Raw genomic sequence first — 24,797 nt, 5'->3', positions numbered from 1 at the left:
ATTTTTTGGGCCAACATTACGGCAGAAAATTTATTTTATTCAAATCGGAGACAACAGTTTTTTATTCTATAGAGCACAGGATGGTGATAAAGAAAACATCAAATCGCATGATTTTGATTTTTCGTTACTCTGGGGCGGGAATGAAGTCTTATCGATACCCCTCCTTTGGGAACAGTTTAAGAGATATCTCGAAAAATATTAAACGCCAAATAAGGAGAATTTCTATGCTTTTCCTTACTTTCTGGAAAAGGCAATGGTCCCAATTGCTCCTCTCTGGATCCACACTTGATGATAAACGCATTAAAATTATTTCAACAAAGTTAGTTATATGTGCTATGTGCAATACAAGGACAATCTCTCTATTCGAATGAATTCGAACAACAAAACAAAATATAATATATATTCTAATGTCCAGTTATGAATATTATTACATAAATAATAACTAACGATGTACCTGGATTCTGGAATGAGGATGATATATTATATGAATATGAAATAAAACCCTTTAATGATGGGCGGGTTAGTTAGTTACAATGGTGTTACTACTATTATTACAACAGATATGAGTGAATTTAGTACAACAATAGATATAGTTTTTCTAGCTTTGTAGTTAAAGTGGTCGAAAACATAAAAAGATTTCTAATTTAAAGTAATTTTCTTTAAAATTGAGTCAGTGATTTATTTTTGGTAAAGCTCTTTAAGCTGAAGCTTGAGTAGAGGTAACCAAGCTGTGCTAATAGCCTTTTTTTATTCGATAATATACGCGATGTCTCATGTCGATGTTCTCTGTCATTGTCCAGCCATTGCCATGAGGAGTTGGAATCGATTTAAGTCAGCCTTTCTGTGACGATATCGGGCTTAAATTTACTACCCTTTTTATGATCATATGCTACATCTTTTTCAAAATTGCAACTCAATTCCTTCGACTTTTTCGAAAATTTATCAGAAAAATTGAAAGTATGAGGTTACTGCGATTTTTATGAGATTTTGAGGTTATTTTGCTATGTTCGGGGTTCGATAGTAAGCAAGATCGATGCAGAAATTCTTACTAAACAATTCTTTTGTTTTTATTCGTCTCAATACGATCAATAGCATAGATATTCAAGAAAACTTATAAGAAAACCAAAGTAAACCATGTAGAGATAAAAACCGCGCGCAAAATGTCGCGTGGATCGTTCCTACTAAAAAAAAGAAAAGAAACCTATTTTTTTACAAATTAGCATCAAAATCCGTAGATTTACCTAACTGAATGAACCAATGATTTAATTTTATAAATTTTGGATCATATTTTTCAAATTTTTTGTCAGATTAAACAAATTGGGCCAAATAACGGACTTATTCGGAAAAAAAATGCGCTCGCCTCCAAAGAAATAGGTCCGGGGTTCGATTCTTGATTATTGCCTAATTGTTTTTTGTTCACTATCTTTTCGTACTAATTCTAAACTTTTAATCGTCTCTGACTGTACATAGGATACTAGAAATATATTTTATACATAATAACAACATCATATCCATTTCGAAATTCATTTTCCATAGCATTGTTATTGTTGTTGGTTAGTTTCATCCAAGTTTCCATATTGTTTGGCCGTTATATAAATATGTTGTATAGTTAGTATACGTTGCTCACAACATCATTGAACTGAACCGAACGAACGTACAACAACAGCAACCAACATACCTACATAGAAATGACATATGAAATCCTCTGTAATTAATGCAAACATTCAAACACCGACAACTCCCTAATGATTAATTAGTGGCACTCATACACACATACACCAAACAAGGACTAATTCATTTATAATCCTACAACCATTTTACTTTTTGAATATATTAAAAGCTCAACTATATCCCAATCATCATCATCAACGGTATCCATAATCATCCAGTTATTCTACACGGTCGCCACGGCCGTCATGTTACAACCGAACATTGACTGTTGTAGCTTGTAAACTATACCTTTATAAAAACAAAATATCATCGGTTCAATAGGCGTCCAAAACCAACCGGGTTTATCCTAGAAAATTTATCACTAAATGAAATTGTATTTGAGAGTTACGTGACGAAAAAATAAAGACCCGTTTTTTTACACAAAAATCACACATCTATGTAATGTGTATTGCCTATAATCGATTGATATTTTTAAAAAATCGAACAAATCAACAAATATTTATCAATTGGAAGTCAAATAACTTGAGAACGTGGCATTATTTTTCGTTGGGTCAGTAGTAACTTTTATGCGGAATGACACAGACTGAGTTTTATCGAAATTTTTCGATTTTTTGCAATTATTTTGAAAATCGAGAATATCGCAAAAAAAATTTTGTCTTGGAATTTGATGAATCTCGGTGGATGGGGTAATTTTGATCCAAAAAGTTTAAAAATCCGGTTAATTTAATGATTGGATGCAGAGTTTCTGAGATATCGCAATATTTGGATCGATTTTAATCCGCATCTCAAAAACTATTCGACCAGTCATCAAATGCACGTATGTTTCGTAAAATTTGCTGAAATTGATTCAAAATTTTCTTTCTAGATGATAGCATTGACGTAACAAACGAAGAAGAACATTCACCATCGTTACGAGAATCAAGCACAAGTGGAACACCAGTCCAACCATGTGCAGTAAGTTCCAGTAGTGGACCGGTACGACCAGAACCACATAATCCAGCTCCACACCCGTCTTTATATAATCCCGCACATGAAACTGTTTATGAAACATCCGCCCGTTTATTATTTATGGCTGTTAAATGGGCAAAAAATTTACCAAGTTTTGCTAGTCTACCATTTCGAGATCAGGTAAACTATATATATTTTTCCTACTACTTAATTTTTGAAGATAGAGCACTTATAATATAATACGACACCAAAATAGTCGAACAAATATGGCTGTAGTTCAATCGATATAATTTTTTTTTTTAATAAGGAATTGAATTCCAGGTGATACTTTTGGAAGAATCCTGGAGTGAATTATTTCTACTAAATGCGATACAATGGTGTATGCCATTAGACGCAGCATCTTCACCACTATTTTCGGTTAGTGAACATATGGCAAGTTCTGGAAATGGTGTAAAATCTAGTCAAATAGCTACCGAAGTTCGTACACTTGCCGATATATTATCCAGATTTAAAGCTATTCTAGTGGATCCAGCCGAATTTGCATGTTTAAAAGCAATTGTATTGTTTCGTGCTGGTAAGTATTAATTTTTATGCCGATTTTAGTGCGACAAAGCGAGAATAAATTTTTCAGTGATCTTTCCAGAAACACGTGGTTTAAAAGATCCCAGTCAAATTGAAAATTTACAAGATCAAGCACAAGTTATGTTGCTACAACATTGTCGAGCACAAATGCCAGGACAACCGGCACGATTTGGACGACTGTTACTGATGTTACCGTTGTTGCGTTTGGTACCAGCATCACGAGTTGAGGCTGTATTTTTTCATCGTACAATTGGAAATACACCCATGGAGAAAGTTTTATGTGATATGTATAAGAATTGACAATTATTTTCAATTACTTGTTTAATTGTGAATACATTAAAACAGTGTAAAGTGCAAGCTCAAACGGAAATTGTTCAAAATTATTGATCTATTGAGTATAGTACCCTAATGGATTGCAATCAGATATATTCTCCTAATAGATCTGCGGCCAAGCGTAATTTTAGTGAGTCATTTCAGAAAAGCTGAGAATTTCATAGGCTAGTCAGCACGGCGACTTCAATCGTAAGCCTATTTCGCGTTCTCAAAGCGGGTGGCTTAGATTTCCAACTAGATTGCCATTGTATTGTCTGTCTCAATTTTGAACTAATTTCAGAAATGATAGAACCGATTTTAATCGACAGGTATTCCAAAAAAAAAGATATGTAGTAGCTATGTGAGATCGTCCGCAATGCCAATGCGGGGTTTAGCTAATCCACAACGCGATTTCTGTTTCCTGACGAGGCTGACTGAATATCTATCTATTAAAATCGGTTCTACTTTTATCCAATTTACGAATCCAAATGGAACGATTATTTATTCTGAAAAATTGTGAAATAATTTTATCGTCAATATTTAACGAACATTTTATATTCGAATTGGAACTAATTCAGACTAAAATCTATTAAAATCGATTGTGTAAATAAAATATATATGTACTCTAGGCCTAGCCCTCCAAAAAAATAAAAATTAATAAATATTATTACAGTCAAAATTTTTGATAAATTTGAACTTTAACTTCATAATTATTTCATCAAAGATTTAAACCGAACATTGTAAATTTATTTTAAAAAAAATAAATATGTGAAAAAATTCTAATTATAAGATGAATTATAAGAATTCAACTTTTAAAAATTTAATAAGTGTATTTTAAATTTAATGTCCTCTTTTACTTTCTCAGCTTAATGCAAATCCATATAAACCAGGACTAATTAATATCTGGTCGTGTAAAAGTAACTTCACGAAAAACTTGATTTCAAAACGGTTTGGATTTGGGATATATCTTTTCTTATTGAAATTAAGTACACATAACTGTGAGTGTAAAAGAGTTGAATTAATAATTGTATCATAGCTAATATTAATATTTATAATTAATTTTAAAGACTAATCAATGTGATATATTAATATTTATGATTCATGTAAAAAATATACGTTAATTAAAGTATAAATGATTTGATTGAATTTCTCGCCATTTTCTTATTTTATCGACTAACCCACTAAGTTTAGTATTATTTATAATTCGAAGCCATAAAGATTAGCTAGCGAAAAAATGACATCACAGCTGAAAAGAATGATCCAAAATTAGTGAGTTTCAAAAAATATTCCAATAAAATCGGATCAAATTTTCGTGTGTTATCTAAAAATCAAATTTTTTAACTTTATGACGTCATCAGAATCCAAAAAATTAATTTTGCTCAATAAAATCCTAATTTTATCCAATTTTGATAAACCAAGTATGTAATCCTACTAAATTTGGGCCATTCTTTTCAAATTTGTAATTAAAATTAACTTAGCTCTAATAGTTTTCAAGAATGTGGAGTCCTGGTCCCGGAATTAAGCACATAAGTGATAGCTAAGGAAAAATTGACATCACAGCTGAAAAGAATGACCCAAAATTAGTGGGTTTCAAAAAAAATTCTAATAGGATCGGATCAAATTTGCATGTGTTATCAAAAAATCGAATTTTTTAACTTTATGACTTCATCAGAATCCAAAAAATTTAATTTTGCTCAATAAAATCCAAATTTTATCCAATTTTGATAAACCAAGTATGTAATCCTACTAAATTTGGGCCATTCTTTTCAAATTTGTGATTAAAATTAACTTAGCTCTAATAGGTTTCAATAATGTGAAGTCCTGGTCCCGGAATGAAGCAGGTAAGTGATAGCTAGCGAAAAATTGACATCACAGTTGAAAAAAATGATTCAAAATTAGGGCTCTTCTTCAACCCACCACTAAATTAGATACTGATTACGAAAGATAACTAAAAATAGTACCTAACATTAAAGCAAAAATATAAGCATTTTTTGATAATGAACAAAAGAAAATTTTCTACCTAAATTTTAAACGCTTTCCTAGTAGGCCACGTTTTTAAAAGCCGCAGACTCTTTAAATCATGTGAATTATTATACAAATTTCCATTAAAAATGTTTAAAACTAACCGTTTGAATAATACAAAATTGTGACATTACTTTCAAAATCTATAACTGTTTCGATATCAAGAATGAAAAGACAAACTAAAATATCAAAATATTTTGAATTAAATAAGAAAAGCATTTTGTTCTAAAAAAATATGTTTCTATTGCAACGCAAATAACACTTCCATGGAAAGTGTTCGTTTTGAATGATCTTTCTCAATTTTAAAATTTGAAGTGTATTTTGACAAAAATAATTAAAAATAGATATTAAAAAAAATTATGTTTGCGCTAAAATAGTATAATTAAATAATCATAGCATTAAGCATCAAAAAACAATGCCAAATAAAGAACATCAAAGTTCGGGACCACAGAGCTTACACAATGCAAATCAACAAGTTCACGCTGCAGTTGTTGTACCCACAAATCCAATGGTATCAGAAGTACATGATCCAGTTAAACCGGTGAAAAAGGCAACAGTTTTAGAGACACATGGTTATGCGTTAGGTAAAAATATTGGACAAGGATCATATGCTACTGTGAAGGTGATTTAAGGCCTTTTTTTCTTTGGCAAGATTACGATTTCCAAAAGGCCAAAAAGTTTCGATACCTCGTTTCGTTTTGAAGATATTTTATATTAAAATTTGGTAAGATTATTTCTTCTTTAATGTTGCCATCTCATGAGTGATTTCAACGTATAAGGTGATCAAATTGGGTTTAAAGATTTTTAATTTCAAATAAAAATAGAACAGTATGAGATATTATGATTTCACTTTAATTTTAAGTATTGAAATATAGCATTTTATTTAAAAATGATTTCATGTAAATGAACATGAAGCGAATCGTTTCAGCCGTTTCCGAGATTCGCATGTTTCTAGTTTTGGTCGGTTTGGAAATCGTTCTATTACACAGTTTCTGATCTAGGTTTAATTAAAATGTAGATTATGTTTAAATTTATTAATTTCAAGGTAGCATACAGTGAACGCCATCATTCAAATGTGGCTGTGAAAATAGTAAGTAAATTTACAGCACCGGCAGATTATTTGAAAAAATTCTTACCAAGAGAAATTGAAGTTGTTAAAGGATTAAAACATCCAAATTTAATACGATTTTTACAAGCTATTGAAACCACACACAGGTATCAATTTTTCGTTTATTTGGTTAATTAAAATCATTTTATGCAGAGTGTTTCAGAATTCCACAGAATTATTTAACATAGATTATCGATATAGGCCAGGGGTGGCGAACTTTTATGTATATCAACGTGCCATTTTTTCTAAAGTAATTTTTAACGAGGCCATGGACGTGGCGTCGAATAATTTTCAAAAACTCTCCTTCTTGAGAAGGTTTACTAAACCGAGCAATGACATCTACAGCCGAGTAACTCGCAGTCCACGATGTAACCACAATACAAACGAGCGAGCGTTCGTTTCGTAGGATATTTTGAGTTCGTAATTCTTAATATAATACTTCATAATAAACTTTGTGTTCGGTGGCGAGACCAAATTATTGTGTCTCATGTCATTGGTTCGCCATCCCTTATTTATGGGAGGCCGTTATTAAATAAGCTAAGTTCGACTGAACTCAGCCATAACAATTTTTAATAATACAATTAAAAACCTTGACCATGAAAAGTGAACTACTACGCTAAGCTATTTACTATAGCCCTAATCATAAAAGTTGTTCTAGTTAGAGCTTAAAATATAAATCCTAAGAATAACACACTACCAGTTAGAACAAATTAGTCTTAAATCCAAAAAGTTGTTTTATATTTTAAAATTTAGGGTATATATTGTTATGGAATATGCTGAAAATGGAAGTTTATTAGACATGATACGGCGAGATTCCCATATTGATGAAATTCGAGCACGTAAATGGTTTCGGCAATTAGTTGATTCAATTGAATATTGCCATGAAAGAGGTGTTGTCCATAGGTATTCTTTTCGTTTCAATAATTACCCTCTTTCGCATTTTAAGTTAGGCTTAAAAATATATAGTAGTTTCAAAATATAATTTTTTTTAATTAAGCGTCAATATAGCCCTTCAATTTTATCAAATAGACCTTTTCATTTTAAAATCAAGATTTAATTTTTTTTCGGGCTACATTATTTATTACTAATGTAATGAATAACAAATATCTTCTATATCTTTTTATTCACCATCGATGATAGATCTATTCTTAGATCTTTTTAAACCTACACAAAAATGTGTAAGAGGTATCTTATTTTTTAACAACTTTTGTAAGTTTTTTTTCCGGCATATAGAGACATTAAATGTGAAAATATGTTAATGGATACAAATTACAATATAAAATTATCGGATTTTGGTTTTGCCCGAGGTCATTTAAAAACAAAAAATGGATCAATTATATTAAGTGAAACGTTTTGTGGTAGTTATGCGTACGCATCACCTGAAATATTAAAAGGTATTCCGTATCAACCACAGATGTCTGATGTATGGTCAATGGGTGTCGTTCTTTACGCCATGGTTTATGGACGATTACCATTCGATGATACAAATTATTCACAATTGGTAAAGGTAAGTATTACAATCGTTGAGTTTGCAGTCAACATAACTGAGTATTTATGGTAGTTTGATCATAAACCCTCTTTTCTTAAGAATTTGATGAAGTCTAAGTATTATACACAATAACATGACTGCTGTGACAAATAATGCACGACGTATATGAGCATGTTTTTATGAAATATTTTAATTGTTACATTTTGATTTTAGCAAGTATCAAACAAGGTAACATTTCCTCGTGATCCAAAAGTATCGACAGCATGCAAAGCTCTTATATGTAAAATTTTGGCACCATTAAAAGTTCGAGTAAGAATTTCTGGTATTAGAGCTGATGCATGGTATAGTGCAAGTGAAAAATCACAACCTGGTACCAGCCGAGATTCATCAATTGTACGTATTGTTACGAATAATAGCCAGTGTTGCCGGCGTTATTTATTAGATTTTATGTATCTTTTTTATGAAATTCAAGTTATTCGTTAATGGCTCAGTCAATCAAAAATCTGTTTGTCCGTGTGGGTTCTATAATATAGAAATTATAGAGCTATATATATATTTTTTTTATGTTCTTCTCTCTCACTCAAAAATGATAGTACAGAATTCCATATTTCTAGATCACAGACGTATCAAATAAATATAGACCACTAAAACAATATCCTAAAGTTTATTAAACTAGCTTGATGAATAATTATAGCAGCTGATACCATTCCGTGATTTGTAGTTTTTTTTGTCAATAACAGTTAGTACTAGTCAGCTAAAAGCAATAAAGTAGCGACCTAACGAAGTACATACGTAAATACTCGTGAATTAAAAAGTAAATTTGAGTATCTGTGATTGCTCTATTTTATACTGCTAACTGCCCCTGAGATATCTTTATCTCCAAAAATTCAGAAACCACCCACAATGTGATGACCTCTTACATGCGAGTAATACGAATGTCATTTACTTGTAATAGTCAGTCTATATTTAATGTATGTCTGTGTTCTAGGTATTTTCGAAAATCAGACATAAAAAATTATCAAAATTGGATTCTTTGACAACCTCTAACGCCTTTGTGTATGATCTTAAAAGTAAACAAAATACGTATACATGCTCTGCTCAAAAAGCTCTTTTCGACGATACCCCACATGCCTAGGTAAAAAATTTTTTTGTCCAACGTTGCATTCTCTTAAAATAATTTACTCTTTTGGGTTGAAAAACTAAGCAAATTTCGAAATTTCGCAAATTAATATTTAGAAATGGAGCAGTGAAGAACTAATTATTTTTAACTATCTAAATTATAGGAAGCTTTACCCGCCCCCTCGCCATCTTTGGGTGCTGATCAACATGCACCCGTTCCACTATTAACAAAAGAACAATTAAAAGCTCAAGCTAATGAAAAGAAAGAACATGTTGCTTCTGATGAAACTCCAATCGGGATTCAAATGCCCGATGATCAAATTTCACAAGATACAGAAAAAAAATAAATAGAAATAATTTAACGGTATAAATTCAATGTCGAAATGGAAAAAAGCAGTGATGTGCCAACTCTAAAAAAGTGGAAAAGTACAAATTAATATTGGAGCCCCTATTGTGAATCCCCCAATATTTTCTATCGAATTAATATGAAAGCTCTGTACATAGTTTTATTTATCGGTTCTACAATGTTTTGATGACTTTTTTTTAAATATTTTTAAGTACAGATTCATTGTAACACATGAAAGCTTATAATTTTTTAATGCCAAATAAATTTACTGAATAATTTCTTTTATATTTATTGATAAAATTACACATTGTTTTATTTTGGTTAGCATATTTTTATCAAATGTATTCATAAGTTTCGAAATCGATCCAAGTGGAATTAAAATGACTTGTTTAGGCCTGCGCAAAAGGCATTGACCTTTTTACTGAGTAGTTTTGATCCGAAAAGTACAAAAAACGGGTTCATTTGAGGATTGAACGTTTAGTTTCTAAATTGGTATACGAAAGGTGATATGGCAAAGCTATTTCAATTGACATCTTAGAATCCCGTTCAGTCAAAAAATTACCGTGTTTTTTTTAAGTTAACAAAAAGCCCAAAGTCAGTACGCAACAAAAAAGTATAAAAACTGTATCCCCGCTAAAAAAATTTACTGAATCTACGAATCCAGAAGTATAGTCAGTAAAAAAAAGCTTTTGGGTGTGAAAACACATAAGCTGTGTTCATTTTTTGACACTTATACTCTTTAACCCGTTAACTACTTGGGACTCATTTAGCTCCCGACGATCCTTTTTACTTACCATCGAATTTAAACACCATTTAATCCCCCTTTAAATTATTTTTTGGATCAAACTCTTCTCGAATCTGTAGATAATAATTTAATAACTAACAAATATCATTATCGTCGGCTAATTCGTGTTTGTTGGATAATACTTTGATAATTGTTATGCCTTAAGGGATTTCAATGCTTTTTTCTTTTAAAATTTATTATTATAAACGAATACAAACTATCAAATTAATAATTTTTTTGACTATTTTCTTTTCCAATTCCTTCGCATTCAATTATGTTTGTATTATTTCCAATATTTTTCACATTAAATTTCGCCTATAAAATCAATAAATCCAATAAATATTATAAATTTTTTCGAATGAAAAATAAAAACAACCAACCTTTGTCATTTTCTCTGCCACATAAATCGCTGTTTTCGTATGCAATGTGATTTCGCCAACTTGAATTTTGGATTTACCTTTAGCTAATGCCATAAAAATTATTAACATGTCTTGTACGTATTTGTCAACGCATCCACCATCTTTTAAAGCTTCAAGGATTTCGTCAGCTGCTTTAAAACCACTCACTTCTGATGATTCTTTTCGATTTCCCAAACTTGATCCACCCAAAACGCAACCGGTACTTGTTGTACAAACTAAACTGTGAAAATAAATAATATTTAACCATATTATTTCAATTTTTATGAATAGATACGAGTTTCTAAAACATTGAAGGTGAATCTCTCAAAACATTGAAGGTGAAGGAATTTAGAATCCCTTTTGTACTTTTTGACTTTAAGGGGAGGGTCGGCGATCTGAACAAGTCATCGATATTGGAAAAAAAATAGAGGCACCTCCGCCCTCCAAATTTGTAAAGATTTTGTGCATTTGAATATAAAAATAACTCCTGTAATTTAGTGCATTATGGACAAGAAAACGTGTTTCTCTATCACCTGAATAGGGAATATTCATGTATTTTTTTATATTTTTAATTCATTGTTTACACCGTTATAACAAAGTAATAAATAAAAAATATTGTTTAAAAATGCTGTATTTAAGTGTAAAAAAATATTTAAAATACACTATAATTTTGAGATATTTAAATGCAGTTTTTAATTACTAAAATAATGGTTTAGTTGAAATGTCCAGTCATTAAAGTTACGGAAGAAAAATATTTGAACCAAATTTAAATTTCATGAATATTCCCTATTGAAAGGTTTCGTAGATTTTCTCCTACATTTTACAAACCCTCCTTTTTTATGACAATTTTGGCTACTTACATTATTCCAGAACAATTACCCTGCGCTACCCGGCCATCCTCTTTATATCGTTCTATATTAATATTTAAATTAGGAAATTTTTGTTTAAACTTTTGAATTGCACCATTTGCCATATCATGTGCAATCTGTACAGGTAATGATCCAGCCACAAACGCCCAACCAAATATTTCTTGAACAGTTCCTTGATCACATAAATTCACTGGTTTAAAAAAATTCACTGATTCTAGAGTTACTGAAATATGTCCACCACCCTTTGGAAAATAACCACGACGAATTAAATCGAAATTAAATGTTGCACCAAATTTTTCTAAATTTGGTCGAAATACTTCTGTTAAGAAATCGATTTGTGGGGCCATTTCACAATTTGTTCCACCTTTTAAACTTAATGTAATTGGTCCACATGCAAAATAGCAAACGGGTAAGGCAACTTGTAATAGTAGAGCCACACTTCCAGCGGTTCTTGTGTCAATTTCATATTTGCCACCGATTATTTGACTAGGAGTGAATGTTAGCTGTTCTGAACCAATTGTGGCATTACTTACGCTTGCGTTTGATATATTTTTTACTAAAGTAACACCTACAAATTACCAAATATTTTAGGGCTGAGGAAAATTTTTGGAGATATCTAGTGTTTTACCTGATAAATGTTGAGGTCTTAAACCTGAAGTAGATCTTCCTTTTCGAATATTCGATATATTAATGGGTACATTACATACGATACTAAGAGCAATTGCATTTCGTAAAATTTGACCTCCCTAAAAATATTACAAGTACTATTATTTCAAAGAAAGGTAAGGTCGTAACATTCATGAAAATATTTTCTTTATGATTTTAGGAGATTTAATCGTATGAAAGCTAATTTAAGTCTAATTTTACTTAATTTTCGTAATAGTATCTCCTAAGAAATTAAGTGAACCAAAAAGCCTTTAAGGAATATGTTAAATTGTGTATTTCAAGATACTCATATTAAATTTCTTCCTGCCGGCGAAAATTAGTTTTTAAACATTAGCATAATCTAAAAACCAACTTACACCCTCTAAAACTCTTTATGATTTTAGGAGATTTAATCGTATGAAAGCTAATTTAAGTCTAATTTTACTTAATTTTCGTAATAGTATCTCCTAAGAAATTAAGTGAACCAAAAAGTCTTTAAGGAATATGTTAAATTGTGTATTTCAAGATACTCATATTAAATTTCTTCCTGCCGGCGAAAATTAGTTTTTAAACATTAGCATAATCTAAAAACCAACTTACACCCTCTAAAACGCTACCATCAATCTCTAGAAAATTTGATGTCATGTCTTATGTATGTCTATTGTTAAAATTAAATTTTTCGGGATCAAAAGATAATCCCAATCCCAAATATCGATAACAATGCGGCTTGACAAGTTGTTTCCAATTTGACAATTCAAAATTTGTTTAAAAAAGAGTCCGTTCATATAATACTAGTTAACACTAGTTACCATGGAGGTTAGAGAGAAGGAGAACGATCGCTACGCGCTAAAGCATTAGCGAATCTGTCCCTGTAAATTTGTATAATTTATAGTTTATTTTTCAGCCACCAGCCGCGCTGTCGTCGATAAGTAGTATCTGCGAGTTAGCTGTTTATGAGTACAAGTAGATGAAGTTAGTACCATTCAAATTTATAAAGTAGTATAGATAAATTTATAAAGTAGAATAGATAATTTATAATTTATTCATTAGTAAAAAATTTGGAAAACGGTTGACCCTGCAGGTCATCCCTGTAACTTCCCGCTAAGTATTGACTCATAACGTGTAAAAAATTTTATCTATTCTGATGTTATATCCACTCGCATTTTATTGTAATTAGATGTGATCTTAGACTAAAATCTGATTAAATTTCAATTTCTTTAAGTTTCAATTGATAGAACAAAAAATTTTGAGGTTATTCCGAAAAAACGCTTTTTTGGGTTTTCTTTCGTCAACGATAACTCACGAACGAATCAACCGATTTTGACCGGACTGGTGGTGATCGACGTGGTTTTTTGATGTTGAGAGCTGATTAGTTTTTGGAATTGATCGATACAGCCGTTTAAAAGTTATTTAAAAAAAACCACTTAAAAAAAATTTTTTTTTTTGCAGTTTTTTTGAGATTTTTCGAAATCTATCGAATCGGTCCAAATAAGCCTCAATATCTAAGTTTGGTCAAGTCCTTTCGAATGGCACCAACCGCGATCAAATCGGACAAGCCGTTCAAAAGTTATGAGAGGTTTACATACATCCACACACACACACACACACACACACACACACATACATACATACATACATACATACAGACACCCCCGCGGAAGTAGTCAGGGAAGCTTCCTGACACCTTAAAACGTCGAGATCTGATGAAAACTCGATTTTGGCAAAACGGGGTGAAAACAATAACTTCCCTATTTTCTTAGCGGGAAGTTAATAATAATAATAATTAATAATAATTTCATTATTTGCCTTTTTTTCCTTTGAATGATATTATATACACGTATATTAAACGTTGATAGATCATTTGAAATTAGCGCACAACAGCCCGCTTTTAATGAGACAACTTAGCGATCCCAGCGCCTCAAATATTGTCCATATTTTGGGGACAATATTTTCTATAGCGATCGTTCTTTTTCTTTATAACCTCCATACTAGTTACCAACGCTACTTAATGTAAAGCTTGTGTTACATCATATCCCAGGAATCCCATTATTTACCAGGAATCGATCTGTAGACTTTTAGTAATATAAAATGCTGTAACATTACTCTCATCCGTATAGGAAAATTAGAAAAGAATCCGATTGCGATTGAATTTCCGTTGAAAAGCTTAATATTTTCTCAGGCTCATTTTAAGTTATTATTGTATCGATTTTTTAAGTTATTATTGTATTGTATCGAGGATATATTATCAAAGATCAAAACGATTGATGAGATCCATGAGAAAACGATCCAAAAACAAAATGATTGATTTAAATCCAACAACAAAATGATCGGGATGAAATTTATAAGGATGGAATGATATGAATTCCTATATGATACCACCTCAAAAACTAGTCATAGATAAAAATTTAATATTATTTAATAATAGTTTAGAGTTAAAATTACATAGCACCACCTTGAAAACAAGTTCCCTCTTGAAAACAAGATCTCACGTGGGCAAGCAGCATTTTTTTGTGATCCATGAGTTGCCCATGCCTTTAAAGGGATCGAGTTAACACGAGTCTGCGGGTTTTTTGGACCTTGGGTTCATCCTGTGGTGGTGTCCAACCTGTGATACTTAAAGACAAGGAATCCGTGGCGGGTGGCAAAAGCAGCACTTAAATAATGTATAAGAAAATTAATATCTATCTATTTTTAACGTAATAAACGTTTCGCACTTCAGTAGAACGTACCCTATTTTGAAATACATTGTACAAAGTTGGCAAGTATGTTAGTTGAAAACTAAAATTAATGTCCTTTGATGTCAAATGTCAAATTTACACACATTTGTGCTTGTAAAGTAAAGAAGTTACAATAACAGTTTATAAATTAAATATAACAAATAATAAAAATATTTTTTATTCAATATAAATATTTATAAATGATTACCGTGTAACAGTTTTACATGTCATTATAATTTTTTTTTTATAATGAAATATTTCTACATAGGTAAACTTATTACTCATAAAAATGTTGTTTATAAAAATTAATCTTAAGTGTTACAATTTAATACATTTTTTTCCAGAAGACTATGCAAAATGAACGATATTAATAACATAGAACAGCAAAATTGTTCTGAACCAGGCGGCACAAAATCCAATAACATACCTGACAGCAATGCAAATAGCAAACCGATACCAGAAGCGGACAGTGGTACATCGAATCATCGAGGTGCCATACCAAAACGAATATTAAAAGATGATAAAAATCGATGCACAAAATTAAATAATAATTTTGGTACGCGAACTTGTAGTAAAATGGGTTTGGGTAATTGTAATAATGACGATACAAATTTAGAACTAATTAAACCATATAGTTTAAATAAAGTTACGGTTGATTTTGATCGAAATTTTATCAAAAAATTTAATAATATCGAAGTAAGTGATCGTTTAGAAGTTACCGCTAATGATTTTCCACCAGGACCTAGTAATTCACAAGAAAATAATTGTAAAGTAAAAAATAGTTCAAGTAGTTGTAGTTCGACAAGTGATATAAGCGATACTGAAAGTGAGGACACTAGTTTATCGATTTCGGATGATGGGTGTGTGTATACATATAAAGGGGGGTCAGCTGATTTACCAGATAGTTTTTTTATCGACGATCATCAAGAGGATTTTTATCCACGAATTGAAATACCACCATTACGACAAAGATCTAGAGAATCTAGTCCCGAAATGGATTACCTTGAAATGGATTTTGATCCGGGTCCATCATGTGAAGCTGATTCTGAATCAAGTGTTGATATCGATTTAGATGAACAAAATATCCAAGTAGAAAGCTCACATCCACCAGTGGCAATTGTTAAGGCTGATTTTGAGTTAAATTTACCCAGTACCAGTACAGGAATACGTCATACGAATACATTACCTAGAAATTACTACGAATTATCCGACATATCAAAAACGAATTCCGAGGAACAAACTCCAGATAATGGATCCGAATGTTCTTTGGTCGCGGATCAATTATTATATAACGATTGTTTAGAACAAAGTTTAGCGTATTCGATTTATCATTACGATAATACACGACCATTATCACCAATTATGTTTTGGGACGAAAAAGATGTCCAATCGAAACAATTTAACTTGTTACATGCGGGCTGTGTAACAAATGCTGTTTTGAATGCACTCCTTGCATTAGATAAAATACCACCTCGAATCATTCCTGAATGGGCGAATCAATATCTAATACCAAACATGCGATATGAAGACCCCGATCAAGATCTCGATTTATGTCACTTTTTAATTGCAAAAAGTACGGCGTTACCAAGTCATGAGGATCTAATTACGGGAATTAAACAAGTTACCGGTGGTAATTCAATTTATACACGATTTTTTCCAACATGGCCTGAACGAAATTTTTCGTTGTCACATTGGTTGAAATATTGGTTGGAACATAATGTGATCCCAATCATCACCATTAATCAACAAGTATTACAAAAAGATATCACAGCACTTGAATGGCAACATCATACCATTTTTGGGGTGAGTTCAACAGGTATCTACCTTACTGATCCGGTACAATGTATTAGTGAGGATGTTCTTCATAAAAAATTAACATCGGATTCAATTTTATTGATAAAACGTAGTGATATTTTATCGCGTTGGAATAAGACAACGGATCTAGGTGCATTGTATAATATTGAAGATAAACGTTGGCATCGTGTAAATACTTTAGGTAAATTAGTACATTTATTGCGTGAAGTGAAAAGTTCGTCAACGGTTAATGAAAAATCAGCGACGAATAATTATCATATACCAATACCGACCTCAGTACGAGCGGGTATTACGCTTGTATCAAGTATAGATAATCCAGCTTGTGATATGATTGAATATTGTCCAGAACTACCGTTAAAGAAACATACTTGATGTATTATCTAATGGCTGGGGAGCGTTCATTGTAATTATTTTTAAAAAAAAAGTCCAGTCTCTCAATTCAACTAGAACTGTGCAGAATTATGTTCTTTCTTTCCTCTGCAAAACTTCCTAGTCAATAGTTAAAATGGCACAATAATTTCTTGTACTAAAATTGCATCCATGATAAGTACAGAATGATCCATTTTAATCTGCTATTGCTAATAGCTCGTTTTGTAGTTAATCAAGATCAAATAACCTTGAAACTAGAATTTCTAGTTAAAGTCATGGACATAGTCGACTGATTTTTATTGACCTTGATAAGTTTTGTCTACAACACTCTTAAATAGCCACACACACATAACTGATATTCCCATATTAATACATACTACAAAATTTTCACCTAATTATCGCCCTCGTGGGTAAACAGTGATGTTTACAAGAAAATGTTTCAAACAAAAGTTGTTTATTTTTTATAAGGAACATTTTTTACATTTAAATATTTGTTCTATCTCTAACGGTTTACAAGATGGGTCCTACGGACCTGTGTTGCTCATTTACAAACTCGACCTCACTTTTTACGTCTTAAGCACACTATAAAAATTTCAGCTTGATATCTCTTTTCGTTTTTGAATAATCGTGATGACAGACGACAGCCAGACATACGAAAATGGACTAATTAGGTGATTCTATGAACACCTATACCAAAATTTTTTTCGTAGCATCAATATTTTTAAGCGTTACAAACTTGGGACTAAACTTAATATACTATGTATATTTCATATACATGGTATAAAAAAAAAAACTTCAATGGACAGGGCTTCTTTTAATGCTAAATTTTGCACTTATATTTTAGCCATATATTTATTGATATTAAAAAGATTGTTTTGTATGCAATGTGCCATCGTATAAGTTTCAATTTTCTTTTTGTTGAAATAATTAACAAATTTGATTTTACCTTCCCTTATAAGTTTGTTGATTCGAGAAAATGGACTTTTTTTCTGGAAAGAAAATATAACCTTTCTAATAAAGTTACGTAAATTGATTAATTATATACATACTCTATATACATACTTTTTGGATAAAAATTTCTTTATATAAAAAAAAGAAAATTATGTATAGATATTGATTAATCATACCATAAAATACGCTAATTAATTTGTGTTACATTAAAACTGTTATCTTGTCATTAGATATGGGATCGTTCCTGTATCCAGAATGAATAGATTGCCACGATCTCCATGCATTTTTTACTTTGATTTACCAACGCTTGGCGTTCTCAATAGAAAATGGCCCAAAGAAAAAATGTACAAAATTTATCGATTTTTTTAAATTGTTCATGGGGTAAATAAATTTCCTTGACATTCAAAGCAATATGTTCATTCGATTTTGTGGCTTTAAACTTTCGTTTCGCTTTTGTTCTGTTATGAACGATCTGTGTTCTATTATATATGGACAAAAGAAATGAGCTTGAAAGATAACCATTGATTTTTGAAATTGATATTTAAATTCGATAACCACTATAACAAAAATAGTGATTGGCTTATCGATTCAAGCGCTGCTATTGATCCCGATTTAAATAGATTAGAGGCGGCTTAGGAAATTTATAAGTACTAATTTTTAAAAAAATTGCCTTAATTATACAATAGGGATTAATAGGAATATTGGAATCGAAAGGCTAGCTCCAGCGTAAAGCTGTCTCATTTTCATTATAGTAATTTGTTTTGTATTTTTTGTACTTAAGTTTGTATGTAGTGTATTTCAAATATTTTAGTAGGTCAGCCACTGGATAATAAAAAAATTTTGACCGTTATAATTTTAATTAAGATCCCTGTACACTGCAGAACAATGTCTTTTCTGTTTCAGACAGATGTCAATTAAGTAAAGGTATATCATATATATTTTATCTTTGTCAAACAGCGCTGATTAGATTATCCTTGCTTGAATAGTTTTTTGACAACTGTCCGAAACAAAGCAAATAGATGAAAAGGCCTATTATTAGACAGGTCTATGTGCATTGTACATTGCCCTTGACTTTGGCTAGAAATTAAGAAAATAGCTTTAGCTGCAGTGTTCAGGTAGGTTAACTTTTTTTTTGCACTTGCTTAAACAAGATTATCTCAATTAATAATATCCATGATAGGACTAGAACCAGATTTAGTATTTGACATTCTATGAAAATTTAAATAATCGCGTCAAACTTAAAATTTAAAAATTGATTAATCATCATTTTTGATAAACACCAAGTTGACAATAGTCTCTCAAATTTCCTAAATGATTGTCAAATACCACACCAGATCCTAGGCTTAATTATTAGCGTAAATTCCATTGGCTCATCTATTAATAAGTGCCATTTTTTTTTCAACATAATTAATATTTTGTATAATAAATATTTTCTACGTTTTACACCAAAGATAATTTATATATAAAAACAATTTTTTTTTGTATATATTTATATAATATGTACATACATACCCATGTAATTTTTAATTAATAAGTATTAATCAATTGTATATATATTATAATAACATAATTATAATTAAATATTAGTCTGTATAATTAATAATTTTAATACTCAAATCAATTCAAAATAATCAAGTTGTCATAATTGTACAAGAGTCAGCCATAGATTGACCAATTGACCCGTTTGGATTTTAATAGAAAAATGGAATAGCAGAATGCAATCTGCCATTTTGAAAACTGAAAATGAAAATAGTTCTTAACCCAGCGTCATTGTTCCGAGATAATTAATCAAATCAATTAAAATTTTTTCGTTAAATTTCTGCTATTCCATTTTTTTTTAAATCTACCAAACTACAGAGTGGTTTAATTATAATAGCAGGACTACATCAAATAGTAAATAACGTTAAAATAATGATAATTTCTTAGTACACTAACAGAAAGGAAACAAATATTTTCTAGATGGTTAGGTTAGGTTATATTGGCTGTCCACGAAGGACACACTTAGGCTATAGAGCCCATTGTGATACCATATGTGTTTTACCACCTTTCCGCTGATAATTTCATTTATCAGCTCCTCAATTTCAGAGGCTGAGTGCACCTCCTTCATGCATATACCATGCACTACACCAGCCCATCACAACTATTAATTTAATTAATTTTGTTGCGACGGCCTGAATCGAACCCGCTACCCTAAGCATACCGCGGATGGAATTGGTTACGCCTTAACCAACTGAGCTAATAGGGCGACTATTTTCTAGAAACAGGATGTTGAAATTTTGAAAGAAAAAGAGTATTTTTGTGAATATTGATTATTATTTAAGGCTTAGGTGATAAATTAAATTATCATCAATCCGTTTCGATAAAATATTCTCTAGTGCCACTGACTTTTGCAAAAATAATAACATTACGTATGCTGTTTTGGCAATATTCACAATAATATTCTATTTTTCTTAGAATTCAACACCTTGTATATAGAAAAAGACGGTTTTGAATATAAGTGTATTGAGAAATTGTCAAGATTTCTATAAACGTTTAGATGGATGAACCATTTTAATAGATAAGTTGAAAAATTGAAATTGGTAACTGAAACACAAAGCTCGAGCTCGTTACTATAAGAAAAAATAGTACTTTAGATTGGAAAGTTGTTTCTCATAAAAAACAAACATATTTTGATCGAATCACTCGTTTTTAAATCGTATTCTCTTATAGAGAAATTTCTCTATTTTCCGATTGAATTTTTGGCGTAACTCTTTGATTCTTGAAAAAGTGTTCCAAACAAAAGATATTTGCTTTTTTACATTGAACAAATTTCTAATTTAAAATATTCTTCAAATTCTTAAAATTAAACCGGAGGACTTTTGTATTATCTTGAAGGTCAAGGTGGTCTAAAAGATATCTCCATTTGAGGTCGCATTTTTTTTTTAAATTTTTACGCTTTAAATTTCAACTTATCAATTAAAATTACCCACTCTGTATAATATTAAAGATCGATTACATCTAATTATTATTACCAATATTTGTATCATTTTAATAATGATTAATATAATTAATATAAAAAACTATATTGGATAATTTTATCTATTTTCACTATTAATCAATCAAACATGTTTTTTAAAGCATTTTATTATACATATGAAAAAAATATAGAAATAGACCAATATTATAATATGCTTTTGTTTCTTTTTCCAACTAGTTTCAATAAGGTTATCCTTTATGATTATATGAAAAATCAAAAAAATATTTGTCTTTAATTTTAAATTCAAGGATCTTTCAAGGCAATCCAATTCAGAAATCACCGAAAATCTGGTTGATGATTTGATTAGAATTGTGGTTTTCAACATATGGCCTAATCTTCTCCTCGGATTCGAAAATTTCAAGTTTTTAAAAGGTAAAAGAGCAAATATCCTGAAAACTACATGTCTGATGACCGGTTTTTACCAAATGCTTCGATGACTGGTCCGTTTTGCTAAATTAATGCTTACGGTATGTGATATCGCACGATAGGTTGCGTACAACACTTAATTTACAAAGAAAAGCAGTGTAGGTTTTAATGGGTTAGTTTTTATAATAACATAAGTAGCCAAATAGAGTTTTTTTGTAATAATTTTGCATTTAGAGACGCCTTCCACTATGATAAAACACATCCTCTCTTTAAGTAGTGTTTTATTGGTTTCATTCAAAATTTTATTGAACTGTGATTCGATAAAGATATATATTCATTTATTTTGTTAATTATCTCGCAAAGTAGGCTTCAGATCCAAAAGTGGAAAATAACTTTTTCCTTCGTCGTTATGAGCTTATTCTGCAGGATGACGATCTGCAGTCAATAACAGAACGCCCTGTATATTGTTCTCAAGTACAACACTCCTTACATTTACATTCACTTAAATACAAGAGATACTAATATACAACAAACAGAATATTTAAATCACTTTATTATAATTTTTTTTCAATATTACAAATAAGTTCTTAGTTTTTTAACAATTCTATACATATACACACAATAATGTAAATTTATTGGCAAATTGCTACAAATCTAATAAGTGAAATTAATATTTATTTTGGAACAATAATATCAAATTACGCTTGATATGTAATTGTTAATACAATTTCTCCTACACATATATGATTATAATTTTTTTGGAGGTATTAACTGTGAGTAATAATTATTCTTACAATTATTATTTTTTTAATATATTATTTTATATTTTTTGTTTTTCATTTCCATTTGATTAAATTTTTTTAGATGGTTTTATTACAATGTATAAAATAATTATTTTAAGTTCAATTTTAAAATTATCATCAAGCAATGATTGTGTATCAGGTAATTGTTTTAAAAAGTGATCAGAGAATAGAACTGAAAAATTACGAAAATATATCTACGGGATTTTTTTTTGTAGATATTGTGAAAAATTGGGCACCACTTGTGTGGCTTGCACCGGGTGAAGAATTCTTTCCATTACATGTGCCAAAATTTTTGAATAATGTTATTTTAGATAAAAATTCACAAGTGAAAAATGAAGAAAATTTTGTGTTAACGACCAAAGAAAGTTTGAGTAAGTAAAAAAGTGCTTAATTTTAGTGTGATTATTATGCCCTTGATATATTTTCAAAAAACCGTCTACAAAAAAAGACGTTCTTGTTTCAATCGTGATATTTAATGTGAGTAGTATGTAAATATTTGAATTGATTTTGAAAAGGCTCCCACACTAATTGTATGGAAATTTAATCTCGGTCAAATTTGCTCATACATTGTGGGATTTTTCAGATTTGAGATCATAATTAAAAGTTTTAATGGGCACGATGAACCAAATTTGGCCCAAAAACAAAAACTGTTTGCATTTGGATCATTATCCCCATAGAGACTTTTGATCAGGCAGCTATGAGTTAACCTCATGATTGAAATAAAAGGATGTGCCACCTATAAAATTTAGTCCTAGATCCACACCTGTTTGGACGTGCTAAATTAAATTTCAAAGTTACATAATTAGGTATATTTTAAATTTATACTTATTTAGTTGCTATAAAATGGCAGGTGTTTTCAATTTACTTACACACAAGAAACTGCCCTGTTACAAGATGAGTGTCTCAACTTTATACTTTCATTTTTTAAATATGAGATAGTATAATGAGATGAATTATATAATATTTAAATTTATCTTATTAATTTTTTTTAGAACTTTTATTAAAGAATAAAAACTCATTTATCTATGGAATAAATCCATCAAAATATGATATTCCAATTTATGCTGTGGTCGAGCAATGCAGGAATGTCCAAAAAAAATGCAGTTTACACTTTCGTGTTACCTATTGGCTTTTCTATCCATACAATAAAGGTAAAAACGTGTGTATGTTAGACATAAGATTAATGCCCATACCAATACCGATAGTCGAAAATGAGTGCGCTGGAAGAATACAACAATATGGGAACCATGTTGGTGAATGGGAACATTTAAGTTTATATTTTGAGGGGAACAATTATCCAACCACACTGTTCATTTCAACACATGATGTTGGAGCATATTACACCTACGATCAAGTATTTAAAGTATTTCGCTACCGAAATTCCCGTAATGATAAAGGTATACTCCAAAGACCAACGTATCCATCGACTTTGAAAGTTTATAATAATTCACATCCAATTGTATTTGCTGCAAATGGATCACATGGACTCTGGGCCACACCTGGGAATCACGTATATAGCCGATTTCCATATTTACACGATGAGACGGGATTTGGTGTATCATGGGCAACTTGGAAGAATGTGGAAATTATTAATACTACACAACCAGAATATTTTTGGGCACATTTTAAGGGTAAATGGGGTAATCGAAAATTTGGATGCTATCCAATTTTTTCAAGATTCATCCCTTATATGTGTACATTTGTTAATGGTCCCTCTGGACCTATGAGAGATAAAAGTCCGTTTACATGTTAAAATTTAGTTAATAAATATTTGTTTTTTGTTATAGAATTTGTTTCTTTTTATTTATTTTAAGTTGTAAAATAATAAGGTTTTACTGTAATTTATAAACAAGGTGATAATTAACGAGAAACTATTTTTTTTAAAGGGGATATTGTGCAATCATTAATTATTATTTTTTAGAGATTACTGTTATTATTACACATTTAATTTCCGGATAGATGGAAGGAAATTCATTTACAATTCAGTGATGTTTGAAATTTGTATCAGTATGTAACACGTATAGTTTTACAAAGTGGTTCTAAAAATTGTTCTGTAGAGAAGAAACGCTCTTCATTAAGTTTACGTTTCGAGAACAAATGTAAGGTTTTTTTTGCTGTGCTCTGCAGAATGCAATATGTTACCATGAGACGGAGTTGCTTCATCATAAAGAGAGTCAAAACTCCTACTCCAATCCGCCGGCTTTTCCGGCGGATTGATCCAAGATTTTGAAGCTCCTCTTCCGGTACTTTCCCAATAGCAGATTGATCCAAGGATTTGAGCCCAAATATACCATTCCTAGCTTCTTGGAGGCTTTCATATGTATATGTGTAGCATGCTTGAAGCTTTTTTCATCACTAAACTGCATACAAGCCAAAATATAGAATGGTTGGGAAGAACCCCAAATTTTAAAGATGATATTGAATCGAAAATGTGCAAATAATAAACTTAAACTAAAGTTAACGAACA

The 24,797-nt window shown here is 30.6% G+C and overlaps 5 protein-coding genes across 6 annotated transcripts in view; 4 read left to right on the top strand and 1 right to left on the bottom strand.

Annotated features, from left to right (window-relative positions):
- Positions 1 to 3,941, top strand: part of LOC123298875 (photoreceptor-specific nuclear receptor) — a 41,721-nt gene extending 37,780 nt beyond the window's left edge. The window contains exons 6-8 of the mRNA XM_044880972.1: positions 2,537 to 2,799; positions 2,941 to 3,193; positions 3,251 to 3,941. Of these exons, the coding sequence (XP_044736907.1) occupies positions 2,537 to 2,799; positions 2,941 to 3,193; positions 3,251 to 3,501 (767 nt within the window). The 3' untranslated portion in view covers positions 3,502 to 3,941. The remainder of the gene's footprint in view (positions 1 to 2,536; positions 2,800 to 2,940; positions 3,194 to 3,250) is intronic.
- Positions 3,942 to 5,854: 1,913 nt separating this feature from the next.
- On the top strand, positions 5,855 to 9,761 carry LOC123298357 (testis-specific serine/threonine-protein kinase 4-like). Its single transcript, XM_044880341.1, has 6 exons — positions 5,855 to 6,157; positions 6,581 to 6,750; positions 7,397 to 7,546; positions 7,877 to 8,150; positions 8,346 to 8,525; positions 9,416 to 9,761. The coding sequence occupies exons 1-6, from the start codon at positions 5,951 to 5,953 to the stop codon at positions 9,596 to 9,598; spliced, it is 1,164 nt and encodes a 387-aa protein (XP_044736276.1). The 5' UTR covers positions 5,855 to 5,950; the 3' UTR covers positions 9,599 to 9,761.
- A 484-nt stretch (positions 9,762 to 10,245) lies between these two features.
- Positions 10,246 to 13,038, bottom strand: LOC123297889 (RNA 3'-terminal phosphate cyclase). Its single transcript, XM_044879707.1, has 5 exons — positions 12,894 to 13,038; positions 12,277 to 12,394; positions 11,640 to 12,216; positions 10,762 to 11,020; positions 10,246 to 10,696 (listed from the first exon to the last, which is right to left on the bottom strand). Exons 1-5 carry the CDS (start codon positions 12,936 to 12,938, stop codon positions 10,607 to 10,609), a joined length of 1,089 nt encoding a protein of 362 aa, XP_044735642.1. The 5' UTR covers positions 12,939 to 13,038; the 3' UTR covers positions 10,246 to 10,606.
- A 2,100-nt stretch (positions 13,039 to 15,138) lies between these two features.
- On the top strand, positions 15,139 to 17,593 carry LOC123297888. 2 transcript variants are annotated; one of them, XM_044879706.1, is made up of 2 exons: positions 15,139 to 15,278; positions 15,358 to 17,593. In XM_044879706.1, the coding sequence occupies exon 2, from the start codon at positions 15,368 to 15,370 to the stop codon at positions 17,195 to 17,197; it is 1,830 nt and encodes a 609-aa protein (XP_044735641.1). In that variant the 5' UTR covers positions 15,139 to 15,278; positions 15,358 to 15,367; the 3' UTR covers positions 17,198 to 17,593. The 2 variants fall into 2 exon arrangements, with proteins under 2 accessions (XP_044735641.1, XP_044735640.1); XM_044879705.1 differs by having other exon boundaries at positions 15,355 to 17,593.
- A 4,824-nt stretch (positions 17,594 to 22,417) lies between these two features.
- Positions 22,418 to 24,083, top strand: LOC123298874 (putative vacuolar protein sorting-associated protein TDA6; the record flags this gene model as incomplete). The annotated part of the gene is made up of 3 exons (XM_044880971.1): positions 22,418 to 22,469; positions 22,546 to 22,701; positions 23,323 to 24,083. Coding segments are annotated over 3 exons (969 nt in total), but the record flags the coding sequence as incomplete, so codon positions are not given.
- Between the last annotated feature and the right edge of the window lie 714 nt (positions 24,084 to 24,797).

The sequence above is a fragment of the Chrysoperla carnea genome, chromosome 4 (assembly GCF_905475395.1).
Source record: "Chrysoperla carnea chromosome 4, inChrCarn1.1, whole genome shotgun sequence".
In the NCBI taxonomy this organism is placed as follows: domain Eukaryota; kingdom Metazoa; phylum Arthropoda; class Insecta; order Neuroptera; family Chrysopidae; genus Chrysoperla; species Chrysoperla carnea.
The sequence above is the reverse complement of the archived record's forward strand: the minus strand, read 5'-3'. Positions and strand labels throughout refer to the sequence as shown.